The sequence below is a fragment of the Tinamus guttatus genome, unplaced genomic scaffold (assembly GCF_059628265.1).
Source record: "Tinamus guttatus ecotype Peru unplaced genomic scaffold, ASM5962826v1 Tinamus_guttatus_pri_ptg000148l, whole genome shotgun sequence".
NCBI classification, from domain to species: domain Eukaryota; kingdom Metazoa; phylum Chordata; class Aves; order Tinamiformes; family Tinamidae; genus Tinamus; species Tinamus guttatus.
This window is the reverse complement of record NW_028288682.1, coordinates 646679-666457: the sequence shown is the minus strand read 5'-3', so window position 1 is coordinate 666457 and position 19779 is coordinate 646679. Positions and strand designations below refer to the sequence as shown.

The 19779-nt window shown below is 43.7% G+C and overlaps 1 protein-coding gene across 3 annotated transcripts in view; it reads right to left on the bottom strand.

The window, feature by feature from the left end:
* Positions 1 to 19779, bottom strand: part of LOC148595165 (FERM domain-containing protein 4A-like) — a 199986-nt gene that overhangs the window by 124888 nt on the left and 55319 nt on the right. Inside the window, exon 1 of one of the 3 annotated variants that reach the window (XM_088522089.1) lies at positions 13457 to 13848. The exons of 1 other annotated variant lie outside the window; for it this stretch is intronic. In XM_088522089.1, coding sequence (XP_088378215.1) covers positions 13457 to 13522 — 66 coding nt within the window. In that variant the 5' untranslated portion in view covers positions 13523 to 13848. Of the gene's footprint in view, positions 1 to 13452; positions 13849 to 19779 lie in introns of those variants that run through there. One more of the 3 variants, XM_088522091.1, reaches the window with a different exon arrangement.

Sequence of the window (19779 nt, the reverse complement as noted above, 5' to 3'; positions counted from 1 at the left end):
TTAGTTCCATACATCACAGCCAGCACAGATAGCGTGGGCAGCTGCATCTGTGTTTATGTATATAGAGCCCTTCTCCATCGCCCTGAGGTCCTCCCCTGTAGTTATTATCCGACGCTGCTGTTTGCTCCCCACTACAGCTGGTTATCACCGCTGTGCACCGTGGCAGCCTCAACAGGTAGCGACGATTAGAAATTATCCCCTCAACACTGACCACCTCCGAGTACATCCACAAGCTTCTGACTGGTTTTAATCACCCCATGCTTATTGCTCCTGCAGGTACCCACCACCCACTAAGTCATCACACAACCTGGACCCATAGAGATGCCACATGCCACCAGGCAGCTGCGACCAGTGCTAATTTCTCCACACCACGACATAACCCCTATGAGCTCTGCTTGCTAGCGGGGCAGCAAGCCCTCCCCATGCCCGGGGCACGCACGCAGCATGAAGCAAGCAGCGCTTACCCTGTCCACGCTGCGCCTCCTCAGCGATCCATACGGCAGCTTGAGCAGCAGCCTGCGGGTCCTGCCCGGCGTCGCCGCCGCCTGCACTACCATCGTGTGGCGGCGGCACCGCGGTCGCGGCGCACGGAGCCTGCCTTGCAAATAACTTTCAGCCTCATCTAGATTTTCCAACTATCAGGCAGCGGAGCGGGTTTTCACATCAGACCGTGTGAGTCAAGACGTGGCTCGCTCGGAAGAAGGAAGGGGGGGAAGGAAAGCCCCAGCCGCGTAACCTTAGCAGCATGTTTCAAGCAGCATATCTCAAGCTTCCTTCTGTTTCCCAGCGCAGTTTGCTCCGTGGGATCGCTGTGTCACAGAGGTGGGAGAATTGAGCTTCTGGGGAGTGTGTTCCGAAAATGTCAAGCTCGCTTCTCAGTGCTACAGATGGTAACCAGGTCAGTTGTCTAATCAAAGCTCTATCAGACTTATTATACATTTTGTCATGTGACTGCAGACCCCTCTGGTTTGCTGTACACTAGATCACATGTTCACCTTAAAAAGAATATCATCTGGTGTATCACCATCTGGTGCAGAGATTAATGTTAAATCCTACATTCAGATATTCCTCTCCTCTGGATGCTGGAAAGCGCATACATAGAGTGACTGGGCTTTAGAGGATCCCCTGTGCTGCTCAATTAAACATCATCACTCACTTGTTAAGGCTGTATGTTGTACAGGATACAGTATGGCACACACATAAGTGCAAAGAACATACATTTATTATGCACTCCATCTACATCTCCCACTTCCATGTAACTTATAAAAAATATTACATTAGAGTTGCCTGAAACTGTGAAGCGTTGCATGAACTTCCAGAAGTCAGTGTATTTTTTTTCCCTCTTATGAAGCCACAGTAAAGGACTCTAAACAATGACATTTCAAAGAAATTTGAAACAGTTTTTACTCTTTAAATAGTACACAAGCAATTTGGAAGTGGACACATTTCTTTCCCTTCCCACAGAATTTCTGCAACAGCAGGAAGTGTCCTAAAGCAGACAGATGTGATTTTTGAGTATTTGCAGCCTGTGTGATTTGGCTGTTGTGCTCAGGCTCATGGTCAGCTGCAAGTACTGGGGCAGATGCACCTTTCAGTTAACACATGCAAAGTTTCTCAATCCACCACCTCCATGCTGATATTCTGGGTTTGCTTAGCAAAGCAGAAAAGATCCTGGCCCACTTCCTTTTCTTAGAGCAGTCTAGTTGGAGGACCAAATTCTGCTGAGCGATGGAGCCAAGCCCTTCCACCATGTATTGTTCCCATTTTAATGCAAAACTAAAAATATTTTATTTTGATCATAGTCCAAAAGCCAGGATGAAGGTGTTAGGGACATGACACTAAAATGATTGTTTAAAATAAAGAAGAGAAATGCTGTATCTGTCCAGCATACGCACATGCATTAAAGCCAGTTAAAGAGAAAACCCAGCAGCTTGATGTGGGAAATTCTAAATATTAGAACAATCAGTCTTTGTTCAAAATTACTTCCATATGGCTCTTGCCAAATGGAGTGAGAGAGACAGGAAAAGATGGAAATATCTTAAGCATGACCGACTTGCATAGATTCTTTATATAGACTAAGTGAAGAGTTGCAGTCTTTGCCTCTTGGTTTTTTTTTAATAATATTTTTGTATTTCTAAAGAGCATTAAAGCCTGTCTCTTATCTCAAGGGATTCCTACCCATTTTGCTAAAAAAAAAAAAAACCCAGGTACTTTCCATTTAGCAGCTGCTCCTGAGAATCTGCACTCGCATCAGCAGAGCCACTGGGGATCTCCCAGCGGATGAAGTGGGCACAGGTGTCTGGGATCTGCCTTACTGTGCCCCAATGAAAACTGAGCGATATCTGAGCCAGGACCTAGGTAAGCCCCATAATGCGGGGCTCCATAGTGATGCTTGCATTTCTCTGGTGAAGATGGAGCACTTCCTATGGTGGCAGCTAAGCCTGTGAGATGTCTGCAGGACACTGACCTTCCTCATGCAGTGAGGAATCCTGGGTCTGCCAGAAAGACCAGCCTTGTAGCTAGATCTTCATCCACTAGAGGGGACTACGAGTCATAACACGCATCTCTTCCTCTACCTATAAGCAGATCAACTTGGGACCAGCTGCAGTCTAGTGGTACCAGCTTGAAGCTCCACATGGAATAATTTGCTCTGCTGAGCTCCATCCTGTCCTGGATGGGTTGTGATTGGGAGCTCTCAAGCTCAGCATCTCTTCACCATGTGCTGTTTTTCCTGCAGACGTAGCTTGGCTGCCAGGGACTGCCTGAGTACCTTTGCTGAATGTTAGTTCAATCGTTTGCACAAACCACAAGTTCTTTGCCTGGGTTTTTGGTCTTGGAAATAGAATGGAAATTTTTACGTAGTTCAAGACAGCTGAAAAATAACAGAAATACTCCTCTTTGCAAGGAACCTCTAGTATATGTGAAAAGTAGAAGAAATCCATTCGTTTGCATGGTTTTGGAACTGGCTCCAACAAGGTCCATGCATATCCTAGTATTTCCTCACTTGTGGTGCTACACCACAGGCACAGCTCTACTGGTACCCGTAGAACCATGTAAAATTGGAGAACTGGACCCACTGTGATGCTTCCTTCAACCCCATCCTTCACATTCCAATGAATATAAACCTGGAGACAGGAAACAAAACCAGAACCCTCAGGACTGTGGAAACCACTCAGAAGCATGGGAGTCTGAGTTGTTCTTAGAGTTTTTCCTACACTGGCTGTTCCCCAAGAGGGAGTCAAGGTGTTTGTGGCAGATGTAGGCTTGTCCAGGGACGCTTCAGCCCATCCTGCACTGAATTTCCCTTTGGAGAGCCCTCTCTCTCCTAGAGTTGGCTGTAGAGCTAGACTAAATGGCCAGACTCATAACCAAGGCTTTATACAACTGCATTGTCTGGGGAGACGATCTCTGCCCGAACGGCTCTGTAAGAAAAAAAGGTCATAAGAAATAAAAGAACCTCCAGGCCTTGCCACCACAGCCCCTCAATAGAAACATGCTGTATTTCCTAACTGCTGAAAGACAAAATGCTTTAAAGCAGCGGATGCTTTTCAGTACTAATCACAGGCTGCCAGGAACAGCGGTTTGTGGTAACAATGCAAGAGACGAAAGTGCATTCCAGCAGATTGCTATTTAGACTAGGAGACTTTTGTCTTTAATAAAAAAGAGGAAGGAATAACGAACTGATGCAAAACGCGTGTCGTATTTGGAATGGAGGAGCCAAGTTTCGAGCCCAGGGGAGATGAGCAAATGGGAATCAGTGACAGCAGTGGTCCAGACTGAAATGCTATATGCTGTATTAAAGATCCATCGGTGGGTTTTGTACAACTGAAGAGTCCATCAGCTCAGAGCTGCACACTTCAGTGCTGTGCTTCATGAAGACACAAGCTCAGTAGCAGAATAACAGAATGAAACTGTAGTTCCTGCCAGTGTTTTCCATCCTGGCCAGATATCTATCATCCTTACCAACAGCAAGGGAAAAACTTCCTTTCTCACACAGCCCTTCATGCTGTCTGTCTGCTCTGGGTACACAGGGCAGCTGCAGGTGCAGCTCCTGCTTCCAAACATCATGCCAGGGCCATCTCTGCTTTGCCCGACTCCCCAGTGAGCAAGTGCCCTGGAGCTGCTCTTTTATTTCATTGCTAAGATGAAAGGAATGGGAAGGGTCTCTGTGCTGAGTGGGAAAAGCAGATATATAGTGATAAACAGTAAAAACAAAGACCCTACTAGACAAAGGAAATGTGGACCTTGATGTTCTTGTGTGTCCAACACTCCTTTCCCTTGCTTATCCTCTGCTGTCCTTGCCCCAGTCCATATATTGTGTAAGGTTGCCCACATGCATCCTCTGTGAGTGACTTTGCTTGGTGGCAGCAATCCAGGCTGCATATGAAAGCCTGCTCCACACTTGAATACAGATTTCTACTTTGTTTTGCTCTATTTTGGCACTGTGGGTTGTGCAGAGATCAGCACTGTGTTGCTGCTTCTGCGGCGTGCCCATCATTTGGCTGGAAATTAAGGCTCCTATGGTAACTTTGCTTTGCTCTACAGCAAGGTTATTTAACCACCCGCAGTGTATAGACATCTTAATAGACCTGACTGGTGTGAACGTAAACAACAACAACAAGAAAACCTGGAACCAAGCAATTTCGGACCCACAGAGGTTCATTTGCTGATGTAAATTGCCATATATATATATATTTTAATTTTCTGAATTTCTTCACTTATTGGTATTCCAGCAGAAATGTCCACATAGCCACCCATCTGTTGCCTTTTGTACACCAGTCTTGGGTGAGATGGGGAAGGGCTGGCAGTTATTCATGAAGCCAGGATGTCTCCTGCTGAACCTGCACCTAGCCAAGTGCTCAGACCCATCAGCTGGTGTGTCCACCAAGCCAGGAAAGAGCTGGCAAAATCTCCAGGACATAGAAGATAAGGTCACTGCCCTGAAGCTCTGAAAAGAGGCCCAGCCTAGTGCTGAAAGGAGCATTGGTCCCGTTAATTCACAGCTGAGAAGCAAAGCTACACTATGCAACATATTTCCAGTGCAAGAGCCACATGTGTGGTGTGACCAAGGCAGAGTCACTTCTGTGAATGTGTTAATTGAAGTCCTTGAGCAAATGGGCTAGGCTGACAGGTCAGAGGCTGTTCTGAAGCGTGGAAATATCAGGAAGCAAAAAAAGCTTAGTTTCCAAACAGATATCCCTGAAAGTGTCTTCACAAACACCACTATATAGCAGAGAACTGGTGCATCAGGTGGAGCCCCCTCCCAGCCCCAGTTCCCCTGCCACGACTGTCCCATGTGTGATGAGACGTCCTGTCTGTGCACCCTCATGCAGGTTGCTGGCACAGCTCTGCTGAGACAACGGGAGCAGATAGGAACGGGGGCCTCTCCTCTGGATGGAAGGAAATTTGCCTTGTGCTTTGGTGTACTCTTTTCCCACATAACTCAGAGAGAGAGCAATTAATTAGGGAGGGGACTTGCCTGACCCCATGGCCCTGGAGAAACGCCCCTGCAAGGATCATGAAGGGCCCTGCTGCTGACTTCCAGGGCTTGTATAAACAAAAGAGGAAATATCTGGCACCACCACCGCATTCCCACACCATTGATTTGTAGCAGAGGCTGGATATGGTGTGTACAATAGCAGCATGCACTGGTCTGGGGCAGGATTGTGCCGTATTTCTGCCGGGGATCTCATCTAAAGCCCTCCGAAGCAGAGTGATGGCAGGGGGAGGTGCAGATGCCTGGTGCATCTCAGTATCAAGCTAGTGGGTTATGCTCAACACAGCTGATTTGCTTTTGTTTGGAAGAAGCCAGGGTGTGCTCAGCATGGCATGGATATTCAGCCCTACGTTACCTTTAGGTCTTTAGGAGGCTATGTGACACATGGACTGAGTCAAGCCTGTGAAGATGTGTTTTCCAGTAGGCTGTGTAATTTTATTTCTTTTGAAAATTCATTCTTCTTATGTGTGCTTTGATTGACCTTAGTATATCACAGGAAAAAGTTTATGTATATGAGACAAGAAGAGACTTTTGTTGCCTGAAGAGAAAGCCACACGGATAGCAGAGAGGGCATCATGTCTGAAGAAAGAAGGAAAGCAGAAGGCTAATGAGAGATTTTAGGGGATTTTTAAGCCTTGCCAGTCCTGCTAAACAGCCTCCCAGGGAAATGCTGTTTTGCAGGTGGAATCTTGCAGGCATGTAATAATGATGTCTTTTCTCTAAGTAAGGAGAAAACTGTGTTTGCCCAAAACAAAGAGAGGAACTGCTAACATTGGCAAAATGCAGAGAGAATTTGGTTATATTCTGAGCTTTGTAGATTTATGTGGACAGATGGAAATGTGATGAGCTTGTCTGGCTTTCTAGACCATAAGACCTGGAGTCTCTACCTTTAATTCCTATTAAGTTATAGTTTTTACTTGAACTCTATTTTGTCTATCTAATTGTAACAACATCTCATCTCAGGTGTGGAGGATATTTGGTATGGCATTTACCTCTCCCAGCTTTGGTTACCTTCATTTGAGCTTGTCATTTGGTCTCCTTTCATCATAAATGAATAAAAATGGGCCTTTGCAAGGTTTGGGTCATGTTACTTTTGAGCCTACCTTAGTTGCCTACTTCAGTGGCAGCTAAACCCTACAAACCGTAGTTACTACAGTGCCATGTCTGGATTCAAAAAAAAAACTGAAGCAATTTGTGAAGGAATGTCTACTGTGGACTGCTAAATTCAAAGTCACCACTTCTAGGTCAGGAAATCCCTGAACACAGATTAGTGGTGGTAGAGGGAGGCAAAAGAACATGTGCAAGCGTAATGCCTGCTCTGTTGAAAGTAAGGTGTCGTTTTTCTTAAGAAGAGACAGAACCCAAAGGTAAGGAACAAGCCTGGCAGAACAGTGAGCAGTTCCTTAAGTTTTAGTATGTTTATCTTGAAATGAACTGTTCCTTCAAGTCTTTATACGTTATCTTCTACAAAAGTCATCCTGAGTATCACCAGGATCTCCAGGAAGTGCTATCTTAGGAAATGAAGATAGCTGTTCATAGCAGTCTTAACTGTGTTTTGGGTGCAAGTGGGATCTGCTTTAGAGTGTCTCTAAGTAGAGCGTCTCTAAGTAGAGTGTCTACTTGCAGAACTGTTTGCCTAGATGAGGAGGAATTGGCCTCTTGTTAACCCTGATTACTAGGTCAACATCATATGAATGTAGGTGTGAGTGCACCACAAATATTTATTTCTCTCCAAATGGTACTTGGAGTCTTTAGTATTCCATAGAATTTCGGCACTGTAAGAAGGAATAAAGAGTTTGGGGTCAAACTCGTCTTGGTGATGGCTGGTGATAGGACAAGGGGTAACGGGTACAAGTTGAAACACAGGCAGTTCCATCTCCAAGTGAGGAAGAACTTCTCTCCTGTGAGGGTGCCAGACCCTGGAACAGGCTGCCCAGAGAGGCTGTGGAGTCTCCTTCTCTGGAGATCTTCCAAACCCGCCTGGATGCCACCCTGTGCCACGTGCTCTGGGTGTCCCTGCTGGAGCAGGGGGTTGGACTGGATGATCTCTAGAGGTCCCTTCCAAACTCAACCATCCTGTGATTCTATGTGAAAGACAGCTATCGAGGATGGGGCTACGTACTTGCTCTGTTCTTGCAGTTGTTTGTAGGTCTCTTTTGTTGGTCACTGCCTGAGTCAAGATGCTGAACTAAATAATTCATTGGAAATACCTTATATTGTCATTTATGTGCTCTCATTTTTAGAGAGATGTCTCTAAAGAAAATCTCATTAAGATGTACTTAATGGCATCTCACAATCTTGGCAAGTGATGAACAACTTCACTGTTCAGTGCACATCGAGAGACCTGATTCTGCTCCTACCCACTACACTGACAAAACTCAGACTCACTTTGGTGGTGGAAGATGAGGCTTTAAATCTGTGGACCAGATGCTGAGGATAAACTGGAGAATGCTGCTGTTGCCAGAGAGAATCTCATTAGAAGCTGCTTCAAAGAACTGATTCTTCTGATAAATAAACAAGTAATAATAAAAAATAAACAAAAAATAAGCAGGAAATGCCCTCCATTTTGCAAAGGGTGAGGTTAGCACTCACACTTTTGCATTATACATGATTTGTGACAGCTCCAAGTACAAACTTGCTCTTGTACAAACTTGCCGCTTGCTCTTTGATTAGCAAATCCCGGCAGCATGGAAATCCAAACAATTTATTGCTGCTGTAGAGGTTAACGGATCAGTTTATACGTTGATGATGTCTTATATTGCATTAGTTATTAAGAATAATGTAATGCGGACATCGAGAGTCGATAGTAACTGTAAGAATGTTTGCTTGATTACAGCAGGGATGAAGCCTGCTGTGGGCAGGGTTTGCTGTGCAATTTCAATTTGTGGTCTAAGTAATTTCATCGTGGTCATCCTCTTCCACTCCTCTTTTCCATAGGTTGTCCTCAGCAGCAAGCATTAGTGTGGCCATTGATTGACAGTGCTCATGACTTGGGAAAAGCGCGAGATAAACAGTGCAATTGCCCCAAGAGTGTTAGGGTCAGGGCTTGAGCCTGCTCCCATGAATATCCAGCTCTAGATCTGTCTGGGAAAGGAGTGTGACTCAGACCTTAAGCTCTGTTTGTCATTAGCTGGCAGAAAAACGAGCCAGAACGTTTGTAGTTTCATGGGTAGTTGCACCCTTCCTCTAGCTACCTGATGGTATTAGAAGCACAAGATTAAGTTTCTTTTCTTGTTATTTCGGTGTTAACTCTGCCAGGACTTGGCAGCGTGGGGTTAGAGATGAACAGCTGTTTCTCCAGATACTGGAGGATACTGGAGTGTAGCAAACCAGTCGTTTTTCCTTCCTGCACTAGCGGCTACATCCACCTATGGCAAAGCAACACTGCCCGTATCCATTCACAAATATCATTTTCATCAGATAGTCTGGTGCTTGGCTGATACAGAAGGCTATCAGGCTCTCTGCCCATGTCATGTCACTTTACCACATATATATGTACATAGATGTATGAAGGTACATATAAGTGTATGTGTGTATGTATATATGTAGGTATATATGTGTATGTGTGTATGTGATATATACATAAAGTATAGGTATAGATAGGTATATTTGTGTGGTGTGGTGAGAGGCAGGCTGTGCAGCTAGCTGTAGGAATACATGGCCGTAGGAATATGAATGAAGCCACGGAGTGCACTGTGGATTTGGCAGGCTTGGTTGTGTTTAGATGGTGTCTAAGGCCCCATGAAACATTGGCTATTAATCTCCTGTTGTTTCCCAGGTTGTATTTAGACTGAGCCAGGAATGCTGTGCTTGTGCTTTACAGGCTTCATCTAAAGCCATCTTTTTCTCCTTGGACATCCACTACAGTCCTGTTATGCCCGTCTTCAGAAATCAGTCTCCCTTTTCAGGCTGGCTAATGTTTGACTACTTGAGACCCACTTTTCCACTGGCATTACTATCTCTTTGCCTGTTTACTTTAAGTCTCTTTTTTTCTAGTTTTACAGTTACAACCATAATACAAGGAAGAAGTAGCTGTCAGCAGAAGAGGCTGCACATCCTGCCTCATCCTGAGCTCTTCCTGATATCCCAAGCAAAATGCCCCAGGATATTGCGGAGTCTCATCCTATCTGTGCCGCAGGCAAGGCTTGGAAGTGGCCAAGGTTGCTCCTGAGATCTCTCTTGAAGGTGTCTATTAATGGCCTTTGCAAGAATAATCAGCAGGTCGCGGTGTGAGGAGCATTTTGCTCAGAGGAACTGTTTGAAATAGGGATTCACAGACTGTATTTCTTGCCCAGATCCCTTTTTCTCCTTATCAAACCTGAGGGACCTGCTGAGCTTGTCCCTGCAGTGCCTCACTGCTTTGGTCCCTGCTCCTCTTTGTGCCTCCTTGGAGGGACTTGAAGAGGCAGCCAAGTCCCCGCTCAAGTATTTCATAGCAAGCCTGCTGGTGATGACAGCTAATTATGAAATGTCATGTCTGAGGCTTCCCTTTTATCTCATCTTGTAGAATCCAGCAAAGCTCTCCAATGCCCTTCGGTAATATGGAAAGGAAGTGTCAATACAGCAACAGCTGCTTTTCTGATAGTGGGCTGACAACGCCACGGGAACACGATATCCTGGAAGGAAGTGGCGGCTCATGCCATGTGGATACAAATCCTAAGTCTCCACAGAAAAAAACTAAAAAACTCACTCTCTGTGCCAACCCCTTGCTTCCATGTAACATTAGCTTTCGAGGGGAAGTATTAAACACATTTGCTGCCTGATCTGGCTTCCCATCTTCCCTGTGAAATTCTGCTGAACTTACTCCAGGTGAGCGACTACTGGATTAGTGAAACTTCATCCACAAAAAAAAAAAAAAAAAAACCAGCCCAAACCCACAATCTTTCTTCAGTCTTGCTTCCTGCAGAAGTCAAAGTGAGTTAGTCCGAGCTGGACTAGGATTCGCATTTCTTTAGAAACTAGTGTCTAGTTCACATTTGTTGTCTGCCATAGCCTTTCTCTGCTGTGATAAAATTGACTTGCTGACTCAGTGCACTGGTCAGGGTGTTGATTACTGCCCTTGTAGTTCAAAGAGCTTAAAACTAGGCTTCTTCAGAGAAAAAAAAGACAAGTCAAGGCACTGCTGACCACCATTCCCTGTTTTTGTGCCTTATCACCTGATATGAAGCAGGGGAGGGCACAGGCGAATGGAAACTGTGGTGATACAATGAAAGATCACTGCTGTCTTTGAGCAATGAAGCTGATGTGGATGAAGATGTGTGCTGTGGAGCTCTCTGAGCTCCCTCTCAGGAGGATCCTGCTGCCCCATAGTCTCCCTGCCTCGAGCCCTTTCAACTCCTCTGGTCTGGCCCAGTGGACAGACAAGTATTAGTCTGGCAAAAGTCTTCATTAACAGATTAATAGCCTCAGATGAACATGGCTGCCTGAATGATTTATCACAACAGAGCTTTAGGTTTTGTCTTTCCTTCATATCGAGTTTCATATTTACTTTTCTATATACAGTTTAGAGATTATTTTTAGCACTGCTCAATGGTCAGGTGGTTTAAGATCAAACTCATCTACAAGGCAAAGGAGTATATGACTAAAGCTGGAAAAATGTGCCTGATTGTGTCAGACAAAATTATTCTACGTTTGGAATATTTGGTCTAGAGCACTCAAAATTCTTCCTGCCTTGGTTCCTAGTTTTTAGGAGAACCCAGTTAGTTCAAAACATGATTGCTCATTGGGAAAAACTTATTTCCTTGATTTGCATAGAAGCTAGAACAGATTCACTGATGTGATAATCAGGCAAATGCCTGAATGTGCTAGCCCTGGGTCTTGAAGCAGCAGTCTGCACGGAGGGGTGAGCAGCCAGGCCAGAGCATGGAGCTAGCACTGCTGGTCACAGTCCCCATCTGTGTCCCCCATCTACACAATGCTGCATAGACACCCCAGCCCTTCCCCAGCGTGCTGATGTCTCCGACATGGCACAGCATGGCACCACGCAGACCTGCCCCCTTAAGTCACAGTGTCAGCTGTGCCTGAAACATCCCAGCTGGGCACATTTCATTAGGTTTCTGAACATACGTATCAGGGACTAGTTCAAAATACAACAGGGGAAGAGATGCATTGGTTTCATGGATTGAGGCAACCTGCATGTCTGGGGAATTTCGTCAATGTTTTACATGCTGTATTGTTGTTCTCATTACAAAAAAAATGCCATGAGGGAAGACACTTTCATGCAGGAAAGGGGGTAGACATAAGAATGACAAAGGCTAAGCACAGCTCTGCAGTAGAACCCACTGTGAGGCCTGAAGCATCGGAGAAGGTATGATTCTCCATGACCTTGCTTCTCTCGTCAATAAAGTTGACTCTCACTTTGTAAATACCAGTAGTTTTTCAGACACTGCTTTGGACTACCAAGCAACAAAACACCTTTAAATGCCCACTGTTTAATGACACCTGGCACATGGAGGACAAGGCACTCAGTCTCTCAGGTGTCAGCTTGATGAAGTGATGCTGAGGTACCCATAGACCTACAGGTATCGTGATGCCAAGGGGCTTATTCTGCAGCAGCTGCTATAGCGCAAAGAAACCACTGGCCTCTTCCCACACAGAGTAACTTTCAGGACATGCTATCATCTTTGCAAGATATTGCGGACGTTGAGTCTTTTCCTGTCATGGGGTTTTAACCCATGGGAATTTCCTCTGGATGAACACCTGGGCTGCATGGTGCTCACAGCTGTGGAAAGGAATTGGACCCAGAATAGGCTTTAGATTAATATATATTACAACCCAAAGAATATTTGAATATTTCATACCCTGTAGAGGGGCTTGGACAGCTTCCAAATGTTTTCCTCAACCCCCACCTCAGTAGTCTCTGGGGCAAGCAATGGGGAAATCCCCAAAGGGCTAAGTGGAGATGCCAGAACAGTGGGACCTCAAACCAACATCTTTCACAGGAGACATCGAAGCCTTAACCACTGGACCACGCGCTAGAAAGCCAACAGGCCCTCTCTGCTTTGTTTTTGTGGTTGATGTCTACAATTGTTCAACACGAGACCCTAAAATCCAAAGCATTTCATTTAAAAGATGCCAAAATGAACTCTTCTGAAACTTCAGGGTGCTACTTGCCATCTTATTTCTTAGAGCCTGCATTCACAAACAGTACAAATCATCCTGGCATGACTTTTTTTAAAATAAGATAAATGATTTGGCAATACCTGATTATTTTCCCTCCTATCCCTCAAAAAATTATTTCAAAACATGGCCATCTTGGACCTCTAGGCAAAAACCAGAGTTGGTTATGAGAAAGGATGAATATATTTTGAAAGGTTTTGATATTTTTAATAAACTTTTTAAAAGAGGTTATAGCAACAGATTCTAATCTCAGATGTGCAGAAGCAAACTACATATGGCTTCACTGAGCTGTGATGATTTCAAGGAAGCAATTCCAGATTAACACTGGCTTAAAGTGTTTGACACATCCAGGAGGAATAAACTTGATTTTCTAGAAAGCCCAAGTGCCTTTGCTTGTTCCTTCATCTCTTTCAAATCTTGTCCAAAAGTCAAACAAGTAAAAGTCTGCACTTAACAACTACCAAAATGCTAAAGACAAGGACACTTGATGCTAAGCCATGTACAGTTTAAATATTCTACCAATGTACTTGGTCCTTTTACAAAGGCATTCCTGGAACTATTCTGACCAAAACTCTCCTCATTTTCATGTACTTCATTAAAATTGTAGATGATATACAAAACTAATGCAAAATATATCCTCCCCTGGAGTCACATTGTTCCAGTTTTGCATAATATAGCTTGCAGTAGATATCATAACACATTGGTAGTGCTGGACATATTGTTTGTCAGGAAATGTAAAGGAATTAAGTTCATGCTGCACTCGAGTATTCCATTAAATTTCTATGCTGCTTTCTAGATTGTTAGCACCTTGCTTTAAATAGGAAATTGTAGCTTACTTACGAACACATCCATCAGTAGGTGTTCCAGCGTCACTTCAATATCCTCTAATTTAGCTGCTAAAGTCATCCTGAAGCCAAGTGTCAGCTCCGACCGGAGAAGAACCCTCACGAGTCCCAGTCCAGACCGCCTGTGGTCAAAGCTAATTCTCAAGCTGCAGCGAATGAGTCTCTTACAGATCAAGAAAATCAGAGAAATCAAAACATAACCTCTGAATCTAGACAGTTTTTGGAGTCAGTGCTGGCTGTCACAGCCCTGCTTGCAGGACCGAAGATTATTCCATGTGTGCAAAATGGAAGCAGAAGCTGCAGAGCGCTGCTTTCCTTTCAGAGCGTCGCAGTCAGAAACATGGAGTTATATCTGGGAAACCACAACAGAGGGAGGGAGAGACACACACAGAGGGAGAGAGAGAGGGAAGGAATGGAATAAACCGTCGCCGACTATGGCTGATATTTATAGGACTACTTGTTTTTGACTCCAGTCCATTTCTCTGTTCATTTCTGACCTTTCACAAATGGCTCGGCACACTGGAGCGTATTGTAGAACGGGGGCAGCAGGTCCCGCAGAAGTTGGCTGTGACCGGTGCTGGGCCAATTCACACAAGCACGCCATCAATAGCTCTTTGTCAGAGCATATCAGGCTCTGCACTGTAGCTGGTGACAGAGGAGAGCACAGACGTGTAAAAAACAAGGAAATGAAAGTAGTTGGGGTACTAATTTTTTCCTAAAAGAGTATTAATAGATTCCTTTATCCCCTTCACCAATGCATCAAACTAAAGCACAAGCCATACTGATGCCTCGGGTTAGTTTGAAGGGGAATAACCTCAAATGATACTGCAGACTTTGATCTGCAAACATCTTGGCCTCACTCTGAAATGTCCTCCCTCTGCTCAGAACCCTTAGCTCTCCTCTCCAACACAGGGTGTGAAGCACTTCCCAGGACCAAGCCCTTCCTTTCGCTGCATCTGGAGAAAGGTTAAAAGGATAATCCTAAATGGTTGCACATCTGCTCCAGCTTACGTCAATGGAGAAAACATGATGTTATTGATGCTTACTGAGCACCGTTTGACTGCACCCTCAGAGCACCTCATGTAGCAGTACGGTCCTGATGGACCCAATCCAACCTAAGCTAAACTCAGGGGGGATCCTTCATGAGTTTTGGTTAGTGTTGGATGGGAACTATTGTCCTTAGTTTATAGATAAGGAAATTGAGGCATATAAAGGAGAAATAATGAAAGCCGTGGTCAAGAATGGTGCTAAAGTCTCCTGAATCCTGTCTAGTCCTTGCCAAGTTCACCAAATTGCCTGGGCTTCCATGCTGACCCTGAGGTAGGAATTTTTGCATTAGTCTATGAGGCTCCTATTTATTTGTTCAATAAACATACACGGAGTTTGGAATCTCACAGTGAAATCTTGCACGTGATATATTCCAGATGCTGGAAAAAAAAACCCAAAATAAAAACAAAAACAAACAAACAAAAAAACACACAGAAGGCTGCTGTAAAGGATTCAGAAATGGAAGAGCAGCATTATTTATAAAGGTGTGAGATAGATTGAATTGATGGAGCTTAGAGAGACCTCAAGTCATAAATTCCAACTAAATATCCTCAGAGTTATTGCTGAAATCACATTTTCAGACATCTAGCATCGGTGTCTGAATGGGAGCTGCCTCTGATGGCAGAGCTTTACTAGACAACAACATGATAGACCATTTGGGGCACGATATGATGGATAGTTTCAATAGCAAAGAAGGGCATGTAATTCATTTTCCGAGTGGACCAACTCTCAACCACACAAGGCCCTGCGTCCGATAATATCTCAACCACTCCAGAAATAAACCAAGGAATGGAAGCTTCCCTACTGCAGAGAGAGCTTCTTAATCATGCAGACACCGCCCTTTCGTTAAGGCTACACCAATCTGATTGGAAGAGTGCTTTAACGAGCCTGGATCAAAAGGCAAAGAAATATATCCGGAGAGTGATACATTTGAAGCTGTCAAAACTCAGAGAGCCGTAATAGAGTTCGCTGATGAGCAAGCTAGTATGCATTTCTCTCCTTTGCAAGAAGCCTAAGGTTTTCAATGGAGACAGAATTTCATGTGCACTGTTCTCTAGAAGGTAATTGCAGAGGAGCTGGCTGCTGCTAACCCTTCATCTCCTCATGCATTCATGGAAATTTAGAGCCCTCAGAGAGTTGCAGTTTCTACCTGCAAGAGCAAATTGAAAAAAAGGGCGAATGACTCTCGCAGGTCCCAATCTCTACTCCACAGCAAGCAGTGCACAAGCTGTGTCAACAGGAGGAAACAAAGGTTCACCAGGAATGAATCATGCATTTGTTCACCTCTAACTAATATTACTGTTCAACCAGTTTGACTAAAGCAAAATCTTTACTGGAATAGAACATGTGATGTCTTCCCCTGCCCATCCCCATTTATTACACAACGGCTATCTGTTAAATAAAGAGATATGAAATTAAAGAACCTTTTCTGTAGGCCCCTTGAATGAAAAGCACTGGGCGACCATGTCACTCGTGTCCCCTGACTGTCCTGTATCTGCATTGTATCAGCCACAGAGACAAACAAGAGACCTCTTCCATGGGCAGAATTTGGTTTCCTCGTGACAGACACTTCAACACCAACACAGCCTCATTTCTCTTCACAGAGAAGAATTTCAAGATTATTTCAAAACTGATAGAGCAAATTGTGTCAGGCACAAGAGCCTGGCTTAAGAGAACACATAATGGTTCCCCTGACTCCCAGTCAGGAGACATCTGCCACTACAAGTGCCACGTGCTTCACTGGTGACAGTAGGGAGGATGGATGGATTTATGTTTTTTGACACCGGCTAAACTTTAATGATTTGTGTTTACCATTATAATATGTAATATCAGAGATATGAGACTGCAGTCTGTGAGATATGCTTGCTCTTAGACTCTTCCAGTCATATTATCTGGTATAGCATTTCAATACTCGTATTTACAGATGGTCAGAAATTCAGGAAAAAATTGGTTGACTGAAAAACTACCTCTGTAGACTGGTTGAGAATTTTGGACCCAGTGGTATGTCTCTTTTTGATTTACCTTGACATCACATTAAAAGTCTCAAGTTCGTAGTAAAGCACAATGGGAAAGCATTCTAAAATCTAGACAATGTGCCAAAGATGAAAAAAAAAAGTTATCTCCCTTAAGGGATAACTGAAGCAATTGGCTTAGTTGTGGTAAAAACAATATTCAATATTTAAGAATGCCTAAAATAACTTAAAGACTTTTTTAAAATGCTCACCAGAATGTAGGAAGTTGCAAAAAAATGTTAGCAGAAATCAGGATCACAGAATCACAATACCTAAACAAAAGAACTTATTGCAAAGCTTAGGGAGTTCTGAATCTCTCTTGCTGGCTCTCTTTGTAACTCTCAATTTAACATTGCTTACCCCATATGACCTCTTTTATGGAAATAGCCAGCTGAACACAATAAACAAGAGACCAGCAGAATATGACTGGGTTCCCAAGGGATTAGTTCAAACCCCTCCCATTTTATGTGTGCATATGTGTTAATTACAGGTACACACAAAAATGAGTTTGCAAATGATAAGGAAAAACTCTAATTTGGGTGATTCTTTACTAAATCCAAACACTTTCCTTATTAAATCATTATTTCCATCTTTCTGAATTCCTGAGAATTTATTATTTTGGCCTTTGAAAGCATGAGACCTCTTCTATTTAAAGCAGAGCATCCATCTGACAACACACCAGGGTATTTGTGCAGAACAGGATGTTCTTCTACACCCACATTTTCCTTTTGCTTCCTTCCTAGCTTTCTTCTACCATTTGGGAATAAGATATCAGAAGTGAGCTGAAGAATGGAGACAGTTGGAAGGTTTTTGCCAAAGTGATATTTCAGCAAAATGCATGGTTTTTCAAAGCTGAAAAGTTATGTGGGGACACACTGGGTCCCAGCAGAGTTTTCTCAGGACAGTTTTAGGGATGAGGGTGGTTGATGATAGTAGGAAAAAGTCACTCTGCAACTGATTGTACATGGGCCAGTGTGCAAAGATGGGATGCTAATATAGAGAGCAAAAAGCAAACAGATATAAGCTGATGATAAGAGTTGAAGTTGAAGAGTGGATATGAGGCTAATTAGCTCCAGGATGCTGTGTTTGCACTGTCCCAGCTTTCAAAAATAGAAGCTGAAGAGTTTGGGAAGGAGAACAGGCAAATTATTCTTGTATGAGGCAAGAGGCCTGGCTGGGTTATGGACCGGAGAAGGAAACCTGCATTGAGGTAGCAAGGGAACTAAGCCCTAGGTAAATGTGGACATGAATATGAATAAATATGGGTGAAAGTCTGTTTCGGACAACGTCTTTGCACTTGCAACCCACAAGCATGAGATGGGGTGGCAATGCAACTGCAGCAAGCTGAGGTTGGATTCTACCCAATTATACACTAACTTTTATGAACATCTCTACTTCAGGTAATTAGAGTGAGGATGTGGACCTGAGCCTTCAAGTTGCCCTTTTTGGGCTCTTACACACCTCTTTTCAGGACAAATATTCTATTTTGAGCAATAGTAGATTTGCTGCAACAACGTGTGAAGCTGCTCATTTCAGAGAAGGTGAAGATGAAAGTTCCTTTAGAACGTGTAATGAAAATAGAAAGAGTTTCAGAGCCCTGAGGGTCCATTTTTCCTCTTGATAAACTTGGATGACAGGGAAGGATCAGCTTCCAAAACTCTCCCTCCACTTTCCCTCTCACAAAAAAAAAAAAAAAAAAAGGATGTAGCAACTCATCAACCTGATGCCTCCAGGCTGGATTTTAGTAATTCACCAACTCTAGAGCTAAGTGTGAAGACCGCCAGGCTCCAGCTGGCCCAGGGCACAGCCATCTGCCTTCACCATGGTTCAGGGCGCTGTACGTCAGCCTCATCCTAGAGTATCTTTCATTGTCAGCTGAAGGCTGTGGTGATAATTTTCCAATGAGTGAATTATCTAAAGCTACATAAAAGTCTGAAGATCAGCCTATAACCCAGACTCAGAGCCATGCTCTGGGATGAGATGCAACAGCTTCATCTGCTGAAGGGATCCTGCTATAGAACAATATCTCCAGAAGAACAGTCTTGTGAACCTAGAGTCTGTGCAATCAAGGCAATCATGAGATCACTCTTGGGGTTCCTCAGGGACCCGGGCTGGGACATGTGTGGTCCAACATACTCATAGATGATCTGAGATAGGGAGTGACTAGGGAGGGAGCAGAGTTTGTAGGAGACATTGTGATATTCAAGGTAGTGAGGATGGACAAAGCCTTGCAAAAAGATCTGATGAGACTGAGTGAATGAGCAAGGAAATAGCAAATTAAATTAAATGTAGCCAAAAGTGAAGCAATGTTCACGGCAGAAAAATGTTCTGAATTTCACGTATAAAATTATGGGCTCTGAGCTTACTCAAGAGTGAGATATTGGGATTATAATAGCTCTGTGAAATGTCAGGTCATCGCTTAGCAGTGGTGGAAGAGCAAATTACATATTAAAAATTACTAAGGGGCATGCAAAATAGAGAATATTATTATGTCACTGAGTAAATCCAAGGTTAACCCACAACTTCGGCACTGCCTTTTGATAACTTCACCTCCAGAAAAAGAAGACTTGTGGAAAGGATGAATAGAAGGGCAACGAGAACAACCAAATTGGAAAAAAAAAATAAAACAAAAGGAAATATTTTCAGTCTGGAAAAATCAATATACCTAAAGGGGAAATGATGGAGATCTATAGAGTGATGAATGACATGAAGAAGATGAGCAGGGATTGGCTGTTCACTGATTTTTTTCCTCAATACAAAAGCAAAGGTGCATAAAATAAACTTGGTGGGAGCTATGTTCAGAGCAAATAAAAGGAAATGATTCCAGCACAACGGATAGCTGATCTGGCACGCCCTGCCAAAGGGTGTTATAGAGGCAAAATTTTACATAGGTTCAAAAAAAGACTAGGCAAATTAAAGGAAGTTGAATCTGTAGAGGGATACAGGATACTTGGAAGTCATGTCAGACTTTAGGGAGTCCCTGAGTTGCAAATATCAGGAAAGCATTTTTTATGGGAATATCCTGGTGAAATAATATATGTGTCTTCCCTGTGCGTTACTCACATCCACTGCTAGAGACACACAGACCTTTGCTCTGAGTCAGTAAGACTGCTATTATGCATCAGATCTATACAAGATGCTACCACAAATTTCTTATAAATTTTCCTAAATGACTAAGTCGGTTCCAGACTCTGTAAAACAACGTTCTCTGTGTAGTACATTGACAGAAATGCCAGAGACTCCATGAATCTACCAGCCC